Source organism: Chiloscyllium plagiosum, chromosome 19 (assembly GCF_004010195.1).
Source record: "Chiloscyllium plagiosum isolate BGI_BamShark_2017 chromosome 19, ASM401019v2, whole genome shotgun sequence".
Lineage (NCBI taxonomy): Eukaryota > Metazoa > Chordata > Chondrichthyes > Orectolobiformes > Hemiscylliidae > Chiloscyllium > Chiloscyllium plagiosum.
The window spans coordinates 20,806,380-20,833,408 of record NC_057728.1 but is presented as its reverse complement, the minus strand read 5'-3'; the positions used below and the strand labels follow the sequence as shown (position 1 = coordinate 20,833,408).

At 41.6% G+C, this 27,029-nt stretch overlaps 1 protein-coding gene across 1 annotated transcript in view; it reads left to right on the top strand.

The window, feature by feature from the left end:
* LOC122559423 (RIB43A-like with coiled-coils protein 2) overlaps positions 1-27,029 on the top strand; it is a 59,635-nt gene that overhangs the window by 27,568 nt on the left and 5,038 nt on the right. The window contains exons 3-6 of the mRNA XM_043708871.1: positions 4,655-4,999; positions 12,475-12,593; positions 21,978-22,205; positions 24,914-24,947. Coding sequence (XP_043564806.1) covers positions 4,655-4,999; positions 12,475-12,593; positions 21,978-22,205; positions 24,914-24,947 — 726 coding nt within the window. The remainder of the gene's footprint in view (positions 1-4,654; positions 5,000-12,474; positions 12,594-21,977; positions 22,206-24,913; positions 24,948-27,029) is intronic.

Sequence of the window (27,029 nt, the reverse complement as noted above, 5' to 3'; positions counted from 1 at the left end):
CTACCGAAGTAAGACTAACTGGCCTGTAATTCCCGGGGTTATCCCTATTTCCTTTTTTGAACAGGGGCACAACATTCGCCACAACAGTCCCCTGGCACCACCCCCATTGACAGTGAAGACGAAAAGGTCATTGCCAACGGTTCTGCAATTTCCTCTCTTACTTCCAACATAATCCTAGGATATATCCCGTCAGGCCCGGGGGACTTGTCTATCCTCAAATTTTTCAAAATGCCCAACACATCTTCCTTCCTAACAAGTACCTCCTCTAGCTTACCAGTCTGTTTCATACTCTCCTCTTCAACAGTACGGTCCCTCTCATTTGTAAATACTGAAGAAAAGTACTCATTCAAGACCTCCCTATCTCTTCCGACTCAATACATAGTCTCCCACTACTGTCCTTGATCGGACCTACCCTCGTTCTCGTCATTCTCTTATTTCTCACATACGCATAAAATGCCTTGGGGTTATCCTTGATCCTATCCGCCAAAGATTTTTCATGCCCTCTCTTAGCTCTCCTAATGCCTGGCAGGTACATACATATCAAGGACACGTCGTATCTGTTCCTTGAAAAAGTTCCACATTACAACGACATCCTTCCCTGACAGCCTATGCTCCCAATTTATGCTCCTCAGATCCTGTCTTGCAGCATCGTATTTACCCTTCCCCTAATTGTAAAACCTGTCCTGTTGCACGCACCTATCTCTCTCCATAACCAAGGTAAAAGTCACAGAATTGTGGTCACCATCACCAAAATGCTCACCCACTAACAAACCCATCATTTGTCCCGGTTCGTTACCAAGTACCAAATCCAATATGGCCTCCCCTCTGGTCAGACAATCGACATACTGAGTTAGAAAAGCTTCCTGGACACATTGCACAAACACCACCCTGTCCAATCTACTTGATCTAAAGAGCTTCCAACCAATATTTGGGAAGTTGAAATTGCCCATGACTACTACCCTGTGGCTTCTGCACCTTTCAAAATCTGTTTCCCAATCTGTTTCTCCACATCACTGCTGCTGGGGTGGGCTATAGTAAACACCCAACAAGTTGACTGCTCCTTTCCTATTTCTGACTTCAGCCCATACTACCTCCAAAGGCAGATCCCCCTCGAACTGCCTTTCTGCAGCCGTTTTACCATTTCTAATTAGCAACGCCACCCCCCCTCCTTTTTTACCATCCCCCCAATCTTACCAAAACATCTGTAACCAGGAGCCTCCAACAACCAGTCCTGTCCCTCTTCTATCCACGTTTCCGTGATGGCCACAACATCGTAGTCCCAAGTACCGATCCATGCCTTAAGTTCACCCACCTTATTTTTGATACTCCTTGCGTTGAAGTATACACACTTGAGCCCATCTCTGTGTCCGCAAGCATTCCCTGTCAGTGCTACCTTCTCCACAGCCTCCCTACATTGTTGGACATCCCAAAAAACAGCTAACCTACTTGCTGGACTACAAGTCCGGATCCCATCCCCCTTAAAATTAGTTTAAACCCCCCCGAAGAGTGCTAGCAAACCTACCTCCCAGGATATAGGTGCCCTCTGGTTCAGGTGCAACCCGTCCTGCTTGTACAGGTCCCACCTTCCCCAGAATGGAGTCCAATTGTCCAAATATCTGAAGCCCTCTCTCCTACACCATCCTTGCAGCCACATGTTCAACTGCACTCTCTCCCTGTTCCTTGCCTCACTGTCACGTGGCACCAGCAACAACCCAGAGATGACGACTCTGTCCGTCCTAGCTTTTAGCTTCCAGCCTAACTCCCTGAGCTCCTGAATGACCTCCCCACCCCTCTTCCTACCTATGTTGTTGGTACCAATGTGCACCACGACTTCTGGCTGCACACCCTCCCCCTTAAAGATTCTGAAGACACGGTCCGAGACGTTTCGGAGCCTGGCACCCGGGAGGCAACAAACCATCCGAGAATCTCGCCCATGTGCACAGAACCGCCTGTCTGTCCCTCTAACTATAGAGTCTCCTATAGCTAGCGCTCTCCTCCTCCCCTTTCCCTTCTGGGCCTCAGAACTGGACCTCGTGCCAGAGACCCGGTCACTGCAGCTTACACCTGCTAGGCTATCCCCCCCCAACAGTATCCAAATCCGTATACTTATTGTTGAGGGGAACGACCACAGGGAATCCCTGCACTGCCTGCTTCCTCCCCTTCCCACCTCTAACTGTTACCCAGCTACCTCTGTTCTCTGGCGTAACTATGTCCCTGTAGCTTCTATCTATCATCCTCTCAGCCTCTCGAATAATCCTCAGTTCATCCAACTCCAGGTCCATTTCCCTAACGCAGTCTGTGAGGAGCTGGAGCTGGCTGCACTTCCTGCAGGTGAAGTCGGCAGGAGCATCGGTGGTCACTCCTACCTCAAACATCCTGCAGGAGGAACATTCCACTGCCTGCGCTGCCATAACTCTACACTTAGTCTCCAAAACAAGAACACTAAGTAGCTTACCTGTTCAGCCGACTGAGTCCTTTTTTTTAGGTTAGAGGAGGAGGGAGGGTAGGAGACACTACACGCGTAGTGTCTCAGTTTCCTTCTCAACTCAAACGTTTTACCTTCCCACAAGCCTCTGTTGACGACGTCCGGGTTCCCGCTCCTAGTTGAAAAAAAAATAGACTGCAAAAAGAAAAATGTTAATTTAAACTGGTCTCCCTTTACCTTCCGGCTCCCCTCTCTGTGCGCCCGCTGTAGTACTTCCTGAGGAAGTAGAGGCAATGCTGTGCTTTCTTGACCATCACATTGGTGAACGAGAACAGATTGGTGATCACCACTCCCAGGAACTTGACGCTCTTGACCATTGCTGACGTTGATGGAGAGATCATTGTCTTTACACCATTCTGCTAAGCATTCAATCTCTTTCCTGTATTCTGTCTTGTCATTGCTTGACATCCAAACTACAATGGTAGTATCGTTAGCAAGCTTATAAATGGAGTTGGGGCAGAATTTGGGCACACAGTCATGAGTGTATAAGGAGTATAGTATGAGGCTAAGTGTACAGCCTTGCAGGGCACCAATATTGAGGATTACGATAGAGGAGGTTTTGTTGCCTATTCTTACTGTTTGCAGTCTATGGGTCAGGATATTGAGGATCCAGTTATAAAGGGTGGAGCTGAGACAAGGTCTTTCCCAAGTCAGCAGAAAGTGTAGATGAAGTCAATGATGGAAGGCTGGTTTGCGTGATGGAGGATTGTGTTCATAACTCTTTGTAGTTTCTTGCAGTCTTGGCAAGAGCACTTGCAGGTGACACCAAAATTGGAGGTGTAGTGGACAGCAAAGAGGGTTACCTCAGATTACAACAGGATTTTGACCAGATGGGCCAATGGGCTGAGAAGTGGCAAATGGAGTTTAATTCAGATAAATGCGAGGTGCTGCATTTTGGGAAAGCAAATCTTAGCAGGACTTACACACTTAATAGTAAGGTCCTAGGGAGTGTTGCTGAACAAAGAGACCTTGGAATGCAGGTTCATAGCTCCTTGAAAGTGGAGTCACAGGTAGATAGGATAGTGAAGAAGGCGTTTGGCATGCTTTCCTTTATTGGTCAGAGTATTGAGTACAGGAGTTGGGAGGTCATGTTGCGGCTGTACAGGACATTGGTCAGGCCACTGTTGGAATATTGCATGCAATTCTGGTCTCCTTCCTATCGGAAAGATGTTGTGAAACTTGAAAGGGTTCAGAAAAGATTTACAAGGATGTTGCCAGGGTTAGTATAGAGCTATAGAGAGAGGCTGAACAGGATGGGGCTGTTTTCCCTGGAGTTTTGGAGACTGAGGGGTGACCTTATAGAGGTTTACAAAATTATGAGGGGGATGGATAGGATAAATAGACAAAGTCAGAGATGAGGCAAGGAGCCTCGGGGGTGGAGAGATAAATGGGAGGGGCTGGGGAAGGTATCTGAGAGTGCAATAGATGCATAGAGGTGAGGGGAAAGGTGATAGGTCGGAGGGGAGGATAGTGCAGATAGATGGGACAGGTCATGAGGATGGTGCTGAGCTGGAAGGTTGGAACAGGGGTAAGATGGGGGAGGGGAAATGGGGAATCTGGTGAAATCCACATTGTTGCCATGGGGTTGGAGGCATTCTTCCTCCAGGTGTCGGGTGGTAAGGGAGTGGCGATGGAGGAGCCCAGGACCTGCATGTCCTCGGCAGAGTGGGAGGGGGAGTTGAAGTGTTCAGCCAGAGGGCAGTGGGGTAGGTTGGTGCGGGTGTCACGGAGATGTTCTCTGAAGCATTCTGAGAGTATTGTTTCTTTTGAATTGTTTCTTTCAACATTTCCTCTTCATTATCATTATATTTATTAGCCTATTTTCCCAATCAATACCCATGCAATTAATTTTAAGATTTCCATTTGGAATGGAGAATTTCTCTTTCAAACATAACATGGAATTCAATTATATGATGTTTTCCAAGTGGTTCTTTTATTTTGAGATTGCTAATTAACCCTGCCTCATTAACTTAAAATCTAAAAGATTGTTTATATTGTGCAGGTGTCAAGTCAGGGAATTATAAAATACCTTAGTTGCAAAATATAAGATTTTTTAGCATCTTGGCAAAAGGTGCTTTTTGTATCTTGCTGACTTTCCCAATATTTCCAGAGGCAACAGACAAAATGTATATGCGATGTCTCATTGCTTTTCTCATCTTTTTTTTGTAGCTAAGGATTTGATTCGCCATGACCAAACAATGTGCCTCCTGGATGCTCGGCACAAGCGTGATGTGAAGAATTTAAACAAGGCTATTGGTGAATTTCGTATATGCTACCAGAAACCTGAAACACGTCGTGAATTTGATCTGAATGATCCACAAGCTTTAAAAAAAGATGTTCCTACCCGAATTTCAGATACTGATCCTCGTTGCACTGTATCCAGTATACAGAAGCTACCTGGGGAAGATTTACAACGACAAGAACGGATTAAACGTCAACAGGAACAAACCAGGGAGTGGTTACTTGCACAGCAGAAAGATTTGAAGAATGCTTTGGAAGACCAGAACTTTGCAAGTTAGTCAAATTAAAAAGTAAAACTCAACCTTATGATAGATATTACTGCCTATTATCAAATAACCAATTGTTCAAGAGGTTACTGAGACTCTGGCTATGGAGAAATAGCTTTTATTTGCACTATAGCTACTTGGGCAGAACTGTACAAATTCAAAGTTACCTTTTCTCCCAAATTTAAAAATGGCAAAGTCTTCTAGTCAATTAACAACTTGAATAGCTGGAATATTGTGCTATTTCTGTCCAAGCAAGTGGATTTTGGAATCAGAAAACATGGTGTTACCAGCTTGTGAGGGTATGAATAGGTGGATAGCGCAGATGAATGTGTGGCTAAGGTGTTGGTACAGGTGATTAGATTAGATTAGATTCCCTACAGTGTGGAATCAGGCCCTTCAGCCTAACAAGTCCACATCGACCCTCCGAAGAGTAACCCACCCAGACCCATTTCCCTCTGATTAATGCACCTAACACTATGGGCAATTTAGCATAGCCAATTCACCTGCTCTGCACATCTTTGGACTGTGGAAGGAAACCGGAGCACTTGGAGGAAGGGTTCACATTTTTGGATCATTGAACTTCCTTCTGGGGCATAAGTGACCTGTGTAAGAAGAAAAGATTGCAATTGAATTGAAAGGGACTAATATACTGGCAGGGATATTTGATGTTGTGCTATCTGAGACGAGTACAGTTAGGAAAAGGAGCAAGTCAAACAATCAGGGCAGGAGGGGAAAGAAAACGGAGAATGGTAGGACTGATAAATTAAACTGCATCTTTTTCAATGCAAGAAGCCAAACAGGGAAGGTGGATAAACTCAGGGCATGATTAGGAACATGGGACTGGGATATTGTAGCAATTACAGAGATGTGGCTCAGGGATGGGTAGGAGTGGCAACTTATGTTCCAGGATACAAATGCTTTAGAATAGATAGAAAGGGAAGCAAGAGAGGAGAGGGAGTGGTGTTTTTGATAAGGGATGACATGACAGCTGTTCCTAGTGAGGATATTTCTGTTAATAAGCCCAGGGAAGTTATTTGGGTCACAAAACAAAACTCTAAACCGTTCGCAACAGCCGGACCACTCAGTTTTCACACCTCCCCGCTCCTGCCGCTGTGGCCCCGGTTAATTTTCTTTGTTTTTCCTGATTTATGTACTCCAGCATCGCTAACTACCTCCCCACTGCCACCAAATTCTTTGGATGGAATTGAGGAATAAGAAAGAGATGATCACTTTATTGGGATTATACTATAGAGCCCCCAATAGTCAGCAGGAAATTGAAAAACAAATTTGTAAGGAGATCTCAGTTATCGGTAAGAATAATAAGGTGGTTTATGGTAGGGAATCTTAGCTTTCCAAACATAGACTGGAACTGCCATGGTGTTGAGGCTGGAAGTTGGCTAGCGTGATGCCACTATTTTAAAAAAATAGTAAGGAAAAGCTAGGGAACAGTAGACTGTTGAACCTGACATCGGTGATGGGCAAATTGTTGGAGGGAATCCTGAGGGACAGGATTTACATTTATTTGGAAAGGCAAAGGCTGATTAGGGATAGTCAACATGGCTTTGTGCGTGGGAAATCATGTCTCAGGAACTTGATTGAGTTTTCTAAAGAAGTAACAAAGAGGATTGATGAGGGCAGACCAGTGGATGTGGGCACAGTAAAGTGTTTGTCAAGGTTCCTCGTGGTAGACTGGTTAGCAAGGTAAATCACATGGAATACAGGGAGAACCACCCCTTTGGATACAGAACTGCCTCGAAGGTAGAAGACACAGGGTGGTGGTGGTGGGGGGTTGTTTTTCAGACTGGAGGCCTGTGACCACTGGTGTGCCACAAGGATCGGTGATGGGTCCACTACTTTTCATCATGTATATAAATGATTTGGATGTGAACGTAGGAGGTATAGTTAATAAGTTTGCAGATGACATCAAAATTGGAGGGGTAGTGGGCAGTGAAGAAGGTTACCGCAGAGTATAGCGGGATCTTGATCAGATGGGCCAATGGGCCAAGGAGTGGCAGATGGAGTTTAATTTAGATAAGTGTGAGGTGCTGCATTTTAGAAAGGCAAATCAGGGCAAGGTCCTGGTAAGGTCCTGCAGAATGTTGCTGAACAAAGAGACCTTGGAGTGTAGGTTCATAGTTCCTTGAAAGTAGAGTCGCAGGTAGATAGGATTGTGAAGAAGGCGTTTGGTATGCTTTCCTTTAATGGTTAGAGCACTGAGTATCAGAGTTGGGAGGTCATGTTGTGGCTGTACAGGACGTTGGTTCAGCCACTTTTGGAATATTGTGTGCAATATTTGGTCTCCCTCCTGAATGTTGTGAAACCTGAAAGGGTTCCGAAAAGAATTACAAGGATGTTGCCACTGTTGGAAGGTTTGAGTTATAAGGAGAGGCTGAATAGGCTGGGGCTGTTTTACCTGGAGCATCGGAGGCTGAGGGTTGATCTTATAAAATCTTTAAGGGCATGGATAGGGTAAATAGTCAAGGTCTTTTATTTGGGATGGGTGAGTCCAGAACTGGAGGGCATGGGTTTAGAGTGAGAGGGGAAAGATTTAAAAGTGACCTAAGGGGCAACCTTTTCCACGCAGAGCGTGGTACGTTAATGGAATGAGCTGCCAGAGTAAGTAGTGGAGGCTGGTACAATTACAACATTTAAAAGGCATGTGGATGGGTAAATGAATAGGAAGGGTTTAGAGGGCCAAGTGCTGGCAAATGGGGCTAGATTAATTTAGAATATCTGGATGACCTGATCGAGTTGGACTGAAGGGTCTGTTTCCATGCTGTACATCTCTATGGCTCCATATGGAAAAATAAGTATCCTCTCATTGTAAACTGAAACTAACAGCACTTACAAATACCCAGCATGGAGTACACAAATGGAGACTAAAGTATGCATAGTTAGGGCAATAGACATTGTTCTCTGTAACAAAGTCAGAGATTCCAAAGACTGTTTTGCACATTTGATTACAAAGTTGATGACATTTCATCTGGGTTGAAGAGATACTTTGAGTGGGAGGGAAAGAATCCTGTTATCCACATAATAACATAGGTAGGACTAGGAAAGAGGGATTATGAGCAGCTCAAGCTAAATTGAAAAGCCAAACTAGAAAGTTAAGAACCTCCAAATTATCACCTAAGCCACATGCAAATAGGAATAGAATAATTAAGGTTAGAGTGGTAAATGCATGGCTTAAAGATTTGTGGGACAGAACGGGCCGTGGGCGGCACGGTGGCACAGTGGTTAGCACTGCTGCCTCACAGCGCCAGAGACCCGGGTTCAATTCCCGCCTCAGGCGACTGACTGTGTGGAGTTTGCACGTTCTCCCCGTGTCTGCGTGGGTTTCCTCCGGGTGCTCCGGTTTCCTCCCACAGTCACAAAGATGTGCAGGGTCAGGTGAATTGGCCAAACTAAATTGCCCGTAGTGTTAGATAAGGGGTAAATGTAGGGGTATGGGTGGGTTTCGCTTCGGCGGGTCGGTGTGGACTTGTTGGGCCGAAGGGCCTGTTTCCACACTGTAATGTAATCTAATCTAATCTAAATGGGTTCCAATTTATGGGATACTGGCACCCCCACTAGCTGTTTTGTTCAGATGGGCATCATTGGAACCATGCTGGGATGATGTTCTGGCTAATCCATATAATTAAATTAGAAATCAATTTGTCTTGGTAATGTACCACTATTCCTTTACTGTCACTGGATCAAAATTCTGAAATTTCCTCCCTATGGGTATTGAAGGTTAACCAATAGCAAATGGATTTCAGTGGTTCAAGAAGGCCGCTTACCACTTTCTTCTCAAGGACAACTGGGGGAGGGCAATAAATGCTGACCAGCAAGCAACACCCATTTCCGAGAAAATAAATAAATATAAAAGTGCCACTATTTCTACCTTAATAATTGGACTCTGGAATTTTCTCAGCAACAGATGTCAGATTTACTGGCTTATAGTTTGCTACTTTTTATCTTGTGCCTCCTTGAAAAAAGTGTCTCCAACCTCACCCCTCAGTAATTAATTTAAAGCCTGATCTAGATCAATCTTCACAGTGATGGACATGAGAAGAATCCCAAAGACAATAGGTAAGCAAGGTGCTAATTAGAGGAAATATTTTATTATAATCTGTATCATAAAAGGCAATTTATTTGACAAAATAATGGTTTTAGAAGTAGTAAATTAGCGTGGATAGAAGATTAGCTAACAAATAGAAAACAGAGGTGGGATAAAAGAACCATTTTCAGGATGGCACATCAATCACTGTTAAGACCACAGTTATTTACAGTATATACTAACTTGGATGAGGCAAGTGACTATTATAGCCAAGTTTGCTGATAACACAAAAATAGATGGGAAGGCAAATAGTGAGGATGAGAGAGATTAGATTCTTACGGTGTGGAAACAGGCGCTTCAGCCCAACAAGTCCATATCGATCCTCCGAAGAGTAACCCAATCCAGACCCCATTTCCCTCTGACTAATGCACCTAACACTATGGGCAATTTAACATGGCCATCCACCTGATCTGCACATCTTTGCACTGTGGGACAAAACCAGAGCACCTGGAGGAAACCCATACAGACATGGGGAGAATATGCAAACTCCAAACAGATAGTCTCCTGAGGCTAGAATCAAACATCGGTCACTGGTGCTGTGAGGCTGCTGTGCTAACTACTGAGCTAATGTGCTGCCCCAAAGGGATGACACAAAGGGACTTCAGAGGGATATAGACAGGTTAGGCAAGTAAGCAAAAACTTGACAGATGGAATATAATGTGAGAAAATGTGAGGTTATGCACTTTGGTAGAAAGAATTGAGAAGCTGAATATTATTTAAATGGAGAAAGACTGCGCAAAGCTACAGAACTGGGGAATTTAGATCTCACAGCTAGCATCCAAATTAAGAGAATAATAGGGAAAGCAATTGGAATATTGACCAATTGGAATATTGTATATAGTCCACTTCAAAAGGAGTGGACTATGAAAGTAGAGAGGTTCTGCTAAAGCCATACAAGGAACTAATCAGACCACAGACGGAACAGTTGTTGGCTTCTTATCTCAGCGAACATATATTGGCATGGAGGCAGTACAGAGAAGGTTCACCAAGCTGATACAAAGTCTGGAGGTGCTGTCTTATGAGACGAGGTTGAGTAGGTTGGGTTGAGACTCATTGGAATTCAGAAGAATGAGAGGTGACGTTGTCGAAACAAACAAGATTCTTCGGAGACTTGACAGAGTGAATACTGAAAGGTTGTTTCCCCTTTGTTGGAAAGTCTAGGACCAAGGGGCATAATCTCTGTAAGGGACTGTTCTTTTAAGAAGGCTCGAGGAAGAAATTAATCTCACAGAGGTTAGTGCATCTGTAGAATCCTTAACTGCCAATGCCTGTTGGGGCTGGGTGATTAAGTTAGACATATTTTCAATCAGTATGGAATCAAAGGTTATATGGAAAAGGCAGGAAAGTGGAGTTGAGGGTTATTAGCTCAGCCATGAAGATCATGATGTCCTATGTCTTATAGTCTTATGGTCCCAGATCACAGATTTTAGCCAGGCTAGTCTGCTTTCCCGTAGTCATTGGAGTTCTGATGAAAAGTCAGAGTTCTAATTTCCCATATTGCAGTATTTTGCTTTTACTTGTTGGTTAGCTAGGTTAGCATTTATTATTGTTCAACTTCAGATGCTATTTCAAGTCCAGTCCAAACTGATGAAAAGAAATCTTCTTTTCCAATGATTTGAATGATCATAGATGGATTTGAAATTTGGGTACACAGTTCTTAGTAAGTGCAGGTTCATAGTTCCTTTAAAGTGGAGTCACAAGTGGATAGGATATTGTAAAAAACATTTGGTATGCTTTCCTTTATTGGTCAGAGCATTGAGTATAAGAGTTGGGAGGTCAAGTTGGGGCTGTACAGGACATTGGTTAGGCCACTTGCGGAATATTGTGTGCAATTCTGGTCTCCCTCCTATAGGAAGGATGTTGTGAAACTTGAAAGGGTTCAGAAAAGATTTACAAGGATGTTGCAAGGCCTGGAGGGGTTGTGCTATAGTAAGAGGCTGAGTAAGCCAGGGCTGTTTACCATGGAGTGTCGGGTGGCTGCGGGATGACCTTATAGAAGTTTATGAAATCATGATTGGCATAGATAGGGTAAATAGACAAGGTCTTTTACCTGGGGTGGCTCTAAAGGGCATAGGTTTAGGGTGAGTGGGGAAAGATTTAAACACAAGTTTTTACACAGAGGGTGGTGCATGTATGGAATGAGCTGCCAGAGGAAGTGGTGGAGTTGTACAATTACAACTTTTAACAGGCATCTGAATGGATATAAGAGTAGAAAAGGTTTACAGGGATATGGGTCAAATGCTGGCAAATGGGACTGGACTAGTTTCTGTGCTGTACATTGGTATGACTCTATAACTGAAGATCTGGTACAAAACTTTCCCAAAACATAGTGACAGTAAGCGAACAATTTCATTGAAAGACTGCTAAGGGGACAACCTTTGGAAGAAAAAACTAGCAATCATGTAGTTTTACCTATGCCTCTAAAATACCTTAAATAATTTTACAAAGAACAAATTGTGATGGATTATAGTCACAGCTATAATAAAGTTGAATGCAACAGCAAGATTCCACAGACATCAGTGTCCTTTTGTTGTTGGTGGAAGGAATAGTGCTACTTAGAGCACTCATGGAACTTAGGAATGTAAGAAACAGAAGCATATGTAGAACATATGGCCTCTATGAGCCAGCTGTTCTGCCTCAACTTTAATGCCCGCTCCCAACATCTCTTGATTCCTTGAGAGAGCAACATCTGTCTGAATGAGGCTTAAATATACTCAACACTGGGGCATCTAATACCGCAGTAGGGTGACCATATAGAAGGTTATAAAATCATGAAGGGCATGGATAGGGTGAATAGTCTGGGTTTTTACTCTAGGCCAGGGGAATCCAAAACTATAGGGCATAAGTTTAAGGTGAGAGGGGGAAGATTTAAAAGGGACCTGAGGGGCAACTTCACCATACAGAGGATGATGTGTGTATGGAATGAGCGGAGGAAGTGGTGCAATTACAACATTTAAATGGCATCTGGATGGGTATATGAATAGGAAGGATTTAGAAAAATATCTCGTCGGCATGGACGAGTTGGACTGAAGGGTCTGCTTCTGTACTGTACATCTCTTTGACTCTAAGATTGCTTAGAAGACTCAATATGACTCTTCTAAATGCTCTTAGCTCGAGTGAAGAAATGTCTCCCCATATAAGTCGTATGTTAACATTTCCTGAAGCATCTCCATGTCAAGCAATTAGTGCTGTATAAGTTGGTGTTCCACTTCAGAATTTGTTTTTTTGCAACCAGTCCTGCTGAATTTAAGACAAAAAGTTCAGATTTGTCTTTCTTTTTAACAATTTTAAATTCTGTATTATCAAACAATTAACAGTAAAATTTGAAGTTTCATAATAACTTCTTTAAGCTTATATTTTGTATAATGTGTTCTTTTTTTCAGATAGTCTGTATAATAAATATAGGATAGCTCAGGACCAAAGAGCTTGTGAACTTCAACAAATGGAAGAAGATATGAAGAGAGCAATTACTGTGGCAACAAAAGATTTTAATCAGGCACAGGTTTCACTTTTCTTTCCATTCTATTTGCTTTCGTTTAGAGATTAGATCATATTGCACATCTCTGTTCATCCTGCCTATTCATAAAATATCTTCAATTACATTAAATGAATTTTCATATTTAGACAGGGTAGGGAAAAGGTGACTCCAACTTTAATACTTATGGTTCTATCAGTCATCAGTGCACTCAATTCTTTTTGAGAAAGCAAAGTTGTGGATGTGAATCTAATAGATGTCAAGTTATTGATGAATGGTTTAAAGCACAGTTTCGAATGTGCATAGTATTCACAAAAATTATCTTCAATGTATGATCATGGCAGCAACCAAGGTAAAACTGACAAAGTAGTGGATATCTTGAGCATTAGAACCACCTTTCATAAATTTAAAAGCTACCATTGCAGAATAAATTGTTATTGTCAATAATCACTCGCTAATGAGTATAATTGCCCACCTAGGAAATTCCATGTCACTGATCATGGGTTCTGTGCGTCCTTGTGGCTGATAAGCCCAATTCTAGACTTGCATCTCCAATAGCACATTTCTCATGTGTTTCCAGGAAGTGGAATTGGTCCTTGGTCTTGAGATCGTTGGCATTCTTTTTCTGCTTCCTTTTCCATATTTTGTCTTGCTGATAGGTGTTCTCAAAGAATTGTGTCCCTTCATACAGTGACTTCCCCCAAGTTGTATTTTTCTGAATGACGATCTCCCACACATTGACATCCGTGTTGTATTTTTTGAGTTAAATTTCAGGGAGTCTTTCAAACACCCTTTTTGTCTTTCTTTTGTTGGACTGGTTTTCTGCAGTTAGTTAAAGATGATTTGCTTTGGAAGTCAGAACTCGGACATTCTAAGCACATGGCAGCTTCGGCAGAATTGGTTTTGGATATTTTATGGCTTCAATGCTGGTGCTATCAGCTGCTTCAACGATGCTGATGTTAGTACATCTCTCCTCCTAGCTGATCCTGAGAATCTATTTCAAAAAGTGTTGATGGTACTTTTCAAGGCCTTGACATGGCATTTACTTGTAATACAAGTTTCGGAGTTACACAGAATAGTCAGAAGGTTGACTGACTTCTACATAAGCATCTTGGTATCAGCATGAATGTCACATTCTTATTCTACAGCATCTGAAGATGGCACTCACAGTTTGGATGTGATGTTGAATCTCCACATCAATGTCAACCTTAGTTGAGAGGTTGCTTCCCAGTTAGGGAAAATGTTCCAGGTTTGGGAGGGTTTCTCCATTTGATCTAGGACCAGAACTTGACCTTTTTATTTATTCTTTTATTTCTTCATTTATGGGATGTGGGCATCTCTGGCTGGCCAGCATTTAATGCCTGTCCCTGGTTGCCCTTGAGAGGTTGATAGTGAGCTGCCTTCTTGAAATGCTGTAGTCCACTTGCTGTGGGCTTGACCCACAATACCAGTATGGAGGAATTTCCAGATTTTTGACCCAGTGACAGTGAAGGAATGGTGATATATTTCCAAGTCAGGATGGTGAGTGATTTGGAGATAAAGTTGAAGGTGGTGGTGTTCCCCTATATCTGCTGCCATTGTCCTTCTAGATGGAAGTGGTTTTGAGTTTGGAAGGTGCTACTTGAGGATGTTTGCTGAATTTCTGAGTGCATCTTGTAGATGGTACACACTGCTGCTACTCAGCGTCGATGGTGGAGTGACTGGATGCTTGTGGATTTGGTGCCAATCAAGTGGGCTGTTATGTCCTGGATGCTCTCAAGCTTCTTGAATATTGTTGGGGCTGCATTCATCCGTGCAAGTGGGGATTATTCCATCATATTCCTCACTTGTGCATTGTAGGTAGTGCGCAGGCTTTGTGGAGTCAGGAGGTGAGTTACTTGTTGCAGTATTCCTAGCCTCCGACCTGTTCTTGTAGCCACTATATTTATGTGGTGAGTGCAATTGAGTTTCTGGTCAATGATAACCCCTAGGATGTTGATAGTGGGGGATTCAGTGATGGTAACACCTTTGAATGTCAAGGGCCTGTAGTTAGATTGTCTCTATTCGTGATGGTCATAGCCTGGCATTTGTGCGGTGTGAATGTTACTCACACTTATGACCCCAAGTTTGGATAATATCCAGTTCTTGTTGCATTTGAACATGGACTGCTTCAGTTTTTGAGGAGTCGTGAATGGTGCTGAACATTGTGCAATCATCAACGAACATCCCCACTTCTGACCTTATGATGGATGGAAGGTCATTGATGAAGCAGCAGAAGGTGGTTGAGCATCGGACACTACCCTGAGAAACTCCTGCAGCTGAGATGACTGATCTCCAACAACCATGACCATCTTCCTATGTCGGGTATGACTCCAACCACCAGCGAGTTTTCCCCCAATACCCATTGATTCCAGTTTTGCTAGGGCTCCAACCTAGGACAGGTTGGTGAAAGATTTGAGTCTTGAGGTTAAGCTGAGACCAATTCTTCAGTTTGCTTCTCCAAAGGTGTTAGATGAAGTTTGAAGATTCTCTTCTGAGAGAGCAGAGAAGGTATTGTCATCACACACTGACATTCCACAAGTGAGGCTGATGTCGTTTTCTTCTTGGATTTCAACTGGTTGAGGTTGAGAAGCTTTTCACCAATTCTGTAGACAGTGTCCACACCTCACTGGGAAACATGTTCTTGACAAACTGAAGTTGGTGGCAGTGAAGATAGAAGAAGGGTGGGGTTGATGACACATGCTGATTGACCCATGTCTTGACCTCAAAGGATTCTGTAATGTCAGTATTGTTGGGAACCATCTTGTCATGGGAGAAATGGAAGAAATGACCAGGAGAAGCAATAGAATAATGTGAAAGATATGAGAGACCATTTTACATGGAGAGGATGAAAGTAATTCTCTAAAAGAGGAAGGAAAAATGAACTAAAATGAAAAAAGACTATCAGGTGAACTGGTCTAACATGACTAAGCGGGATATGAGACCTCAGCTAGGGGCAGGGCCCAATAAAGTGTGTTTGGAGGTGCTCCCAAAACCTCTTAGTTCTTTGCTTGTTGGCAATTTTAATTTTTACCTCACTATTATTGTTAAATTGAGCATAGTTATCTTATCTATTATCTATTCCTGGCCACTACCAGCCACACACCAGGCAGCTAAGCATGGTGTTCCTCCAAAAGTGTTGTTTTCCAAGATAAACAATGGGTAGATTCTGTTGCATACTCTCTGGGGCCACAACCTACCCATTCTGTCCTTAGATTCAATGTGTCTTTTCACTCATCTTATCTCCATTCCCAAAATTTCATTTTGGTCTCAGGTATCCCATCATGTATATTCTGCTGTATGCAGCTTCCAGTGGAGGTCACATACCCCCATCTTCTCTAAGAAGTCATGCAATCATGGATGACCCCAAAAACATATCTGCTGTCAGTGCATCTATTCATTGTACTTTCTTCAGATAGATCTTCAGTCAGAGCTGTCAGGACTGAGCAATGAAGGCAAGCTTGCCAAACGCCTTTTTAATCATCCTGTCTTTGTGACGAAAACTTCAAAGAATTCTGTACTTGCACCCCTAGGTCCCTCAGTTCTACACTACCAAAGGCCCTACCATTAATTGTATAAGCTTGTTTGTTGTACCACAATGCAATGCTTGCAATTATCCAGATTGAACTCTACCTGCCATTTTTCAGCCGTTGACCCAATTGATCAAAGTTCCCTTCTTCACTACCATCTTTGCCACCAATTTTAATGTTGTCCGCAAACTTACTAACCATGCCTCCTAGATTCTTATCCAAATCATTTATATAAATGACAAACAAAAGAGGACCCAGAACCGATCCCTGTGGAAACACCACTCATCGCAGTCCTCCAGACTGAACAGCAAACCGCCACTATTATTCTCTGTCTTCTGCCTTTAAACCAATTTTGTATCCACTTGGCAACTCACCCTGAATCCCATCTGACCTAACTTTACCAATTAGTTTACCATGCAGAAGCTTGTCAAAGGCTTTACTAAAATCCAAATAAATGAAGGGCTTTTGCCCGAAACGTCAATTTTCCTGCTCCTCGGATGCTGCCTGACCTGCGTCCTTTTCCAGCACCACTCTAATCTAGACTCTGATCTCCAGCACCTGCAGTCCTCACTTTTGCCTCCAAATAAACAATGTCTACTGCCATGTGTGGAGGGGTCAGCATTTATGCTATGGTTGGGGGATGGTGAGTGTAGAGTACTGGGGCAAAAAAAGATGTTGATAGTTCAGATTAAGTGATTGGAACATAAGGATGACAGAGCTTTGGTGTGCCTGACTACCAAACTGGAAAGAACAAATAGCCACATTGGGATGGGGGGAGGGGAGAGAGAACATGGTGACAGAGAATGTAACCAGTAGAACTGAAAGAAAAGGAAGGAGTGGTGTTGAATGTAATATTAAGTTCAGAAGGTTGTAAAGTGCCTAGTCTGAAGATAAGATATTCTTCCTCCAGTTTGCACCAGGATTCGCTGGAGTACTGCAGATGCCGAGGACAGACAAGTGAGTGTGTGAGCAAGATGCTGTGTTAAAATGACCAGATATGGGAAGGTTGAGGTCATGCTTGTGCACAGACTGGAGGTGTTCTGCAAAGCGGCCACCCAGTCTTGTGTTTAATTTCTCCAACATAGAGTGGGCCACATTAGATGTAATGAATACCTCCTCCAATCTTGTGTATTGTATTCTCCTAGACTGGAAACTGGAAAACTGGGGACGGATGGAGTCCCAGTCTGGAGGAGTGGGAATGCCATCTCAGACTGGGAAGATGGGAAACACCATCACTCCAAGGTTTGGGCAGTGATATATTTGGAATTCTATCTCCCAGAGAGCTTGAGAGGGCTTTTGTCGCTGAGTAGATTCTACAACATGAGATCAATTGATCTCTGAACAGCTGGAGGTGAGGGCGGAACAGCCAATCAGCCACAATTGTGTAGCTGCTACCCTGTTCAACAAGAGGCTGAATGGTTCTTTGCACTTCCCTTGGGTTGGATTTCCTGCCGTTATCACATGAACATGGTTGTATACAGTGTTTGTTGCTTCAAACCATTGTTGGCTGATAGAAGCAGACTTTTTTCCATTTCCTGAGAGGACAGAGTGCATCTGTCAGCCTGAGTTCCCTAATTGGACCAGATTAACAGCCCCAACAAGGGAACTCATATTCTGAGGTCTACCTAGATGACTACAAACCTCACCTTGCCTGCATGTGGTCCGTATCCCTCTATCCTTTGATTGTTCATGCATCTGACTAAATGTCTCTTAAACATTGCAATTATATCTGCTTATACCACCTCACCCAGCAGCATGTTCCAGGCACCTACCACTCTCCAGTACAGCTGGCACCACTCTGATATGTTCTATCGATGCCATGGAATCTATAAGGAGGTCATCAATATATTGTATTAAGATGTTGTCATTCTAGATGTTTTAAGACCAAATTTATTACGCAGTGAAGTATTGCTGACTATTTTGGAATCTTACAGAACCCATGTCAAAGTGTACTATAAATTTTCAACTGCAAATTCAAACTTCTCTTGGGAATTCTGTGTGTGTTAATCAACCAGAATCCCAATAGTTATGTCCAGGATGCTGAATATTCAATATTCTGACTTAAGGCTATTGAATATTGTCACGGAACTAGCTACAATTGGTTATTTCCTATAGGTTACCTTATTTAATGCAGTTTAATTGATTGTTAAGTTGCATGACCACCCAGTTTTTCTTAACTTGCCACATGGGGGTTAATGATTGAGTTGTTTGGTTTGACCATATTTGTTCTCTCTCAACTACTGTATAATTATCATGACTATATTGGGCTTTGTCTTTTATCGAATATTTCTAATTGGGCACTGGCCCTGCAGTTGTTGTGAGGAGGCCAATTCCCTGATTAGGGTTATTAATCTGGTCCAATTAGGGAGCCCAGGCTGACACATATAAACACAGTGTCAGAGGTTCTGTTTACTCAGAGTTGGCTCTGAGGAAGCTGGATCAGTGTCAAGGACTTTCCATGAGTAAATAAAGGATGACTTGTTGATGGGATACTGCCCTCTATGAAGTTATTTCAGGCTTCTTATTCTGCTTATTTATTTCATATCCACTAGCCCATCATCTTGTTTATCTTTTGCCCATACATTGGGAACCAGTTGATAGGTCATTACCAGGTCTGGGGTCTCTTCAGTCTATTTCTGTGGTACTGTTAAAAGTTGTGCCTACCATTGAAGGTGTTACTGAATCCCCAGGGTACCTGTGAATTCTGTTACTGTTTTTGTTCAGCCAAATTATCTATCCTGCTTTGGAACTATTAATCCTCCCAGTTGTCAGAGTATGCAGTCGTGGAGCAACTTCTGGGGTCTTAAAACAGTTTACTGATAAAATGGTAGATTTGAAAACAGAAATGGATCAGTCATGATCTTATTGAATGGTGAAGAAGGTTTGAGGGCCAAGTGGTCTACTCATTTTCCTATTTTGTATGTTTGTTTATCAGTTCACAATCAGTGGGAACATAAAATGTCCTGTTTCCACTAGAATGGTCTTGCTTTCCTATGGTGGAAAGGATTTCTCACTTACGTTTGCTATAACTATATGACATCACTTTTTGGAGAGAATTTTAATTCATTTGCTTATAGTTACAGAGGCACCCGTGTTCATTATCATGGCTACCTTCTTTCAATGTGCATTCCCTCTTTGTGCCTTGTATCTACTTCAGTAGTCCACTGCAATATCTCATTGTAGTTCACCACAACCAGCAATCCCATTTCTAGGAACTTTTGAAGACCAGATTGAATCTCTCGTTCCAACATATTTAGGAGCATAATTGCAGACAATTTTACCATTGTAATAGGTTTTTGCTACTACAGCAGACCAGTTAAGACTAAGAACCTCCCAATCTCCATTGTGCCTCTTTCTTGAATCTGTCAAATTTCTGTTTACAGTGGTGCCTCGGAATCCGAATTTAATTCGTTCCAGGATGCTGTTCGGATTGCGAAAAGTTCGGATTCCGAAACTATTTTCCTCATAAGAAATAATGGAAAGTGAATTAATCCATTTCTGGACCCAAAAAAAAACATTTTCAAGACACTTTTAACTGCAAATACACATGGTTAAGGTAAAATAAGATGAGTAAATGACCTAAATATCAAGTAATAATAATAAAAGCAAGAAATAAATGTACTAATATGAAAATAACTTCATTTACCTTAGTGAGGAGTGCTAATGGTGAATGCACTTATTTGCTTCACTGCTCTTCTTGGGTGCTATGATTGATGCACAAGGGTGATAATTAAAAAAAAAGCACAAATCAAGGTGAAAACACGAGGTAAACTAGTGATGGACACACAAGAGATGCTTTCACGACTACTTCCCGGGACGAACTGAACAAACAATGTGCGACCTGAACTGTACGTGGTGTTCGGATTCTGAAGATGTGTTCGGATTTTAGGGCAAAATTTTCTCGAAGTAATTGTTTGGATTCCAAGTTGTTCGTACAATAGGGGTGTTCGGATTCCGGGGTCACCACTGTATTTCTGTAACTTTATTCCAAAAATCAATATTTGTATGATTTATTCGGTTCAGGACAATGCTCCCATCAGCATTTGTTTCTCGGCTGGGGAAAGAGGACATACTGCATTATTAGCTGGGTATTACTCTGTGCCTCAGTAATGTGCTCTTGTGGACCATCACCATCTATCCTCTTACTTTGGGGAGGGCAGTGCCGACGGAGTCACAACTTCATAATCTGACAGCATCTCCTGATTATTAAATTGTCTGCTGTACTCAGCAGCTTCCAGGCAATGTCTGAGGATGCAAGACACAGTTCTAGTGCCTGTGTTTGTGTTTACTTCATTTTGTCTCTTTTTACACTGCCTTTTCTATACATTTAGAAATATTAAGTAGCTGCTTTAAAGACACTCTTTTCATCCTCTGAGTCTCCCACTGTCCTTTTTGTTTAGCCAGGTTGTCGTCTGGATTCAATTCATTCTTTCTTTCTCATTTTCTTTATTAGTTTCTTCGATGTATTTGCCATGAATCTGGTTATATTTTTCTGGTCACCACTTATGGTTCTCTGGCATGATTATGGAGTGTGTTGCCACTGGGCTGCAGCCCAATGGCTCAGACCTGCCTGTCTTCTGCTACAAGTCTATCTGGTCGGTCACTTCGGAGTGATTCTGACCTATATTTTTGGCAGTGCATGGCTAGTTGTGCAGTTCCTGCTTCCTCACCTTCCAGTAACTCTCAGTTTCAGGTCTCTGCCAACTTTATTATATGATCACCAGCGGTAAAATAAAGATACACACCTCTCTGGTGCATCCAAAGAACTGGTCTCTCAGCTGTCTGTGGATTACTTTCTCACAGCGCTAATTGATGTGCTTTATCCAAAGACATTTGAAAATTGAATCAAGCTGCAGTTTATTTATCAGTACAAGTATGCATACAGGGGAGATCTCTAAAAGCTTCTCAGTGTTATAGCGCTTTTCTTGTACATTCAAACTATTCTTTCACCATTGGCCATAACTACATTATATGCTCTTATTTATACTTTCATTTTAGCACTAACAAGTCCATGTAAAAACAAATCACACCTGGCTCTTTATTGTTCTATAATTCTACTCCCTCTCAAGTCAAAGTGTCCTGCCCCCTACCTCCCCTGACCTTCTCAACTTTCTATTTTTTTCTTTAAGTACTTATTTTATCAAGAATGGTTAGTTATGGTAAGTGGTAATATCTATATATCTATATATATATATATATATATATATAAAACCTTACACTTTTTTTTTAGATTACATTACAGTGTGGAAACAAGTCCACACCGACCCGCCGAAGCGCAACCCACCCATACCCCTAGATTTACCCCTTACCTAACACTACGGGCAATTTAGCATGGCCAATTCACCTGACCTGCACATCTTTGGACTGTGGGAGGAAACCGGAGCACCCGGAGGAAACCCACGCAGACACAGGGAGAACGTGCAAACTCCACACAGTCAGTCGCCTGAGATGGGAATTGAACCCGGGTCTCAGGCGCTGTGAGGCAGCAGTGCTAACCACTGTGCCACCGTGCCACCCACTTGTTATTATCAACAGAAATATTCCCCTTTAAATCATCACTTTTGCTTTAGCTACTGCATGTGGTAATCCATACCTTGCTTAGTCCGTTAGTCCTAAATTGTTTCTGCAATTTCAGCAAGACTAAATAAAATATATAATCTCAAGCATCTGTGCAGCTTTGCATATTTACCTTTTACATAAGGGCAAACTAATTTGGCATCTTCCATTACAAACTGAGAAAAGTTAAAAAATACTTCCATTAAGTTCAATAGGTCAACAAAACAAATGACATTTTTCTCCTTGATTCTATTGTTTTTCGCAAAAAGACAATAAATAGGAAGTTTTTTTTATCTTTGTGGTTTAGGCAACTGAATCTGCTACAAAACGTAAACTTGAAAAACTCCAAGAGCAAGAAGATAATGCAATTGACATTCAAAACCAAATGTACAGTGATTTCTTAACAGAAGACCCAAAACAGGCATTTAGTGCGTTTGGACCAAATCGAGTCATTGTACATCGCTGGAAAGGAATGACACCAGACCAGATAGATGATGTTACTCGCAAACAGAAGCAACAGGTCCAGGAAAAAAAGGTATTAGTATTAGTGGTCTTTCATTTTGCACATTTCCCCACCATTTGCCATATTTATATTTTATGTAGCTCTGATGAAATTGGAATTATTCACTACCTTTTACACTCTTCATGCACAATACATGGTGAGTGATAATGGACATTGAGTGAATTCTGTCTCATATCTACACAAGCATACTTTACAGCAATTATAGGATGATGGTCAATAATGGGGAGTCTAATTTTTTTCACCTTCCCTAATCTTGGGCCACAAAGAGCAATCCTCATACTTAGAATTTTTCCTTATTTTTATAGCCATTTTAGACAAGATTGGGAATTAATGTCTGTTTTGTGTGCATAGATTAGTGATACACTATGTAGTATTTGCCCACTGAGCTATTAGATCCTCTGTAATTTAAAATACACTGAAAAATATTGTTATGTTTTAAGTTAACACCAGATACTGGTCATGATGTACACAAACCTTTATTTCAATAAACAAGCTCTGACTCCCTGTATACAAATTATGACAATATACATAATAGTCATTTAATAGTACAGAGTTGAGTATTGCCAAAAAAGGCACTTTTTGTTAAAGTTTTTCATCTTGCACTCATCAGGATAATTTACAAGTCACCCAAATATCAATGTAATGGAAAAATCAACATGCTTCAACATAATGTGTATTTTTTCAACAGTAGGCATTATTTTAGAAATGGGTTAAAAAAAACTCAAATTACATTCATATATATTCTGAGAATAATATGTAACATCAAATTTAAATCTGATCTCCCTAAAACTGATTTTTTTAAAAAGTGCATCACCAATATGTGGATCTATTTTAAGAATAGCTGCTATCAGTAGGAGGTTTATCTATTCACCAGGTTGGGAAATTACAATGACCTTTTCTAAATTAGAGTTTTCAGTCTTTTTTAAGAGTTAGGAATGGTATAAATACTACTAACTAGAACTCAAATTCCCTTATAAAGTCCTGCTTATCCACACACAAACAAATGGGGAAAATTGATTATGGTGGAGGTAGAAAACTGGAAAGTCAGTTCAGTGGTCTTTGCTTCCTGGTTCCAAAGTTGAGATGATCCTTCTTTGGCAGTCAGGCCCTTGGTGTTCAGTTATTTCTTGGGAAGCTTCCACTGATTTGTAAGATCTACAGAGAGACTGATTCACTTGAAAAATGTCTCTGATTTTTTCAGTTCAAAAGTCATAGTTCGCATCTACCGCTGCAAGAAAGATATCAATTTTTTTTCAAGTTTAAATTTAGTTTTTTTTACTGCAGAGAACAGGCAACTTATACAGGCAACAGGGAGAATAGCTGCACACACATCTGTGCCTTTCTATCTCTCTGTGTCTCTGTAACTTGCTTCCAGTTTAACCTGCTCAGTTGGCTGAGAATTTATCAGCTTCATTTGTAAACAATTTCTCAGGTCTTGATCTTCTGCACATTGCAGGAACCCACAGCTGCAGAAACAGAGTTCACAATAGAAATCAAATTCCTTGCTGTGAAACTAGAGTCATAGAATCATAGAGATGTACAGCATGGAAACAGACCCTTCGGTCCAACCCGTCCATGCTGACCAGATATCCCAATCCAATCCAGTCCCACCTGCCAGCACCCGGCCCATATCCCTCCAAACCCTTCCTAGTCACATATTTTAAAAGTGGATAAATCCCCAGGAACTGATCAGGTGGACCCGAGAACTCTGTGGGAAGCTAGAGAAGTGATTGCTGGGCCTCTTGCTGAGATATTTGTATCATCGATAGTCACAGGTGAGGTGCCGGAAGACTGGAGGTTGGCAAACATGGTGCCACTGTTTAAGAAGGGCAGTAAAGACAAGCCAGGGAACTATAGAACGGTGAGCCTGACCTCGGTGGTGGGCAAGTTGCTGAGATATTTGTATCATCGATAGTCACAGGTGAGGTGCCAGAAGACTGGAGGTTGGCAAACGTGGTGCCACTGTTTAAGAAGGGCAGTAAAGACAAGCCAGGGACCGGTGAGCCTGACCTCGGTGGTGGGCAAGTTGTTGGAGGGATTGTTGCCTAATACCATCAAAATTGGCCTTTCTCCAATTTAGAACTTCAACTTTTAGATCTGGTCTATCCTTTTCCAGCTCCCCAACTGACACCTCAGTCACCTGCCCTGTCTTATTTCCCAAGAGTAGGTCAAGTTTTGCACCTTCTCTAGTAGGTGCATCCACATACTGAATCAGAAAATTGTCTATTGATCCATCCTGGTAAATCCATGAAAAGTTCTATATCATTGCAGTCCACAGTTTATAAAGGCAAAAAAAAAGACATAGTCTTCACATCAGAAACATTTGAGATTTAGTTCCTGTACCTTTGTTCTGTATTATCCTGCATGTATATTTGTATGTGTGCTTCTTGTGAAACAACACTCCCCCCAAACCTGCACTCCTATCACAGATAAAAGTGTATGAAATAAGCCCTTCTGGTTTTTAAATTGAAAACAGTGTTGTCGCAGAGTCCAGAAACAGAAAGAGTGTGTGAAATAATGTCCCTCCATGTTTAAACACGATTAATAAATTAAATTGTGATCTGTTTATAGTAGGGAGACAGATTTGTTTTAAAATTTACAATCTGTTCATGGCACAATCTAGTTATGTTGATTATTTGTTGGAAGTATTGAATAAGATGCCCCTGGTGCCAGTACTTGGACTATTCTTCCTAATCTCCATATATGAAACCTATTCTCAGAAAATCAATGCAAAGCAGTCCAAATATGCAGACGGTAATGAATTAGATGAGTCAGCTGAATTGATAACATTACCGTTGGAGTTATAAAATCTGTTGGATAAATATGAAAATTTCCAGTTGAAATTTGATTTAATTGCTACAAACAGGCAGAAGAACATAATATGTTGAATTTGGAGCATCTTTGGCAAGAGACCTGTACTATGAGACCTGCTGAGTTTCTCCAGCATTTTCTGCATTTGTTTCAAGTTTATCTCTGGCAATTAATACCATATGTGAAAAATTATAGCTTCTTTCTCAACGTTGAGCATTTTTGTTTTGTTTTGCCATATTTTCCTAATTGACTCACCATTACCCATATCATAGAATCGTAGAATCCCTACAGTGTGGATGTAGGCCATTTAGCCCATCGAGTCCACACTGACCCTCCAAAGAGAATCCCACCTAGACCCACCCTCCCACCCTATCCCTGTAACCCTACAAATCCCCTGGCTAGTCCACCTAGCCTGTATATCTCTAAACACTATGGGCAATTTGGCATGGCCAACCCACCGAACCTGCACATCTTTGGACTGTCAGAGGAAACAGGAACTCCTGGAGGAATGCAGACATGGGCAGAGTATGCAAACTGCATATAGACAATCAACCAAGGATGGAATCAAACTCAGGTCCCTGGCAGTAGTGCTAACCACTGAGCCACAGTGCCATCCCCTTATTCAGGACTGGAATAATTCAGCTCATGGAAACTGTCTTCCAGGTATTGAACATTTTGAGGATGTAAATGATCAGAGCAGAAGCTATTGCACCTCTGGGAGGAAAGGAGCTGTGTTCCAGCTCTGCAGTAAACAGCATCTCAAACCTGGAGATAGCCAGTTTACTTCCAGGGTTCTGATCAACAGAAGTATCATCTGAGCAAATCCAGTGTAAAGAGACCACTGAACTATCTTCCCAATCTTTGCCACCATCCATAAAACCCATTTTATATTTTGTGTCTGTCTACTTCTGTCTCTGTGTGCATGTATCTGTGTAGAGCAGGTATTTTTAAAGTCAAATTAGTGTTTTAACTAATAGAATCATATATCAACAGTTCATAATCGTTTGCCAATAGTAAAAATCATTAACTGGTAAAACTAGTAAATCTAAGTACAGAAACCTGGTCCATGTTTTCTTCCACCTGGGTCTAAAGCATGGGTAAATTATGGAATTCAAAGTCTTTAACCTTTGTAATGACTCTGGGATTAGTGGGGCTTGATTTCCAGAGCACTATCACATGGAAGCACAGCAGTTGATAATTGCCTCTCTAGTAAAATTCTTGTCTTGCTGTTTAAACCTTGGGTGGAAATTTGCACTATTTTTTCAACATTCATTTCATTTTTCCAATCCTACCATACTTTCTCAACTGACTCAGTGTGTTGTTCAGGGGCTTGGGCAATTCAGCCCTATAAATTTATTCTCACTTTTCCATCCTTAGCAGAATTCTGTGGAATCTTCTTTTACATTTATTAATGTAGTTTAGCAGTTTATTAACTCTGTTTTTCTCTCTCTGAAGATGGTGCTAGACGACAACATGTCCTTGATTTTTTTCTTTGAGTGGGTAGGATTTTTATTTGTTCTCATGCAGCAATCATACTTACTAGCTTTACAAAATAATAATAAAACATGACACCAAACACATGGGCAAGTATAACATTTGAAATGGAGAGAGAGTCTGATCCAGATGGGAGGCTATGCAGTTTAAATGTTCTGTGACACAGTTGCTTAATGATTGCCTTGTATTCTAAGTATTAATGAAATCTGTGGATAACTTTAAGTTTGCAGTAAATAGGTTTTTCTCCAGTTTACTTTTTCTTTGAGCACTTTTTAATGTGATGATGAGGATACGAGAGAGAGAGGTCCAGTCCTTGCTGTTGCCAATCCGAGTATCTTTCTCTCTTCTGCTGGTCAAAAAAAAGCTACTGAAATAGTGCTCCTTTGTTTATTCCCACATCTAACTATGTTGGTTTCTTATAAACTGGATAATCAGCAGGCAACCTTTCATGTCTAAAGTATACTCCTTAACAGGCACATGAAAATTGAAAGAGGAGATGCCAGTTTCTTGTGACTGGCTTTTATCTCTTTA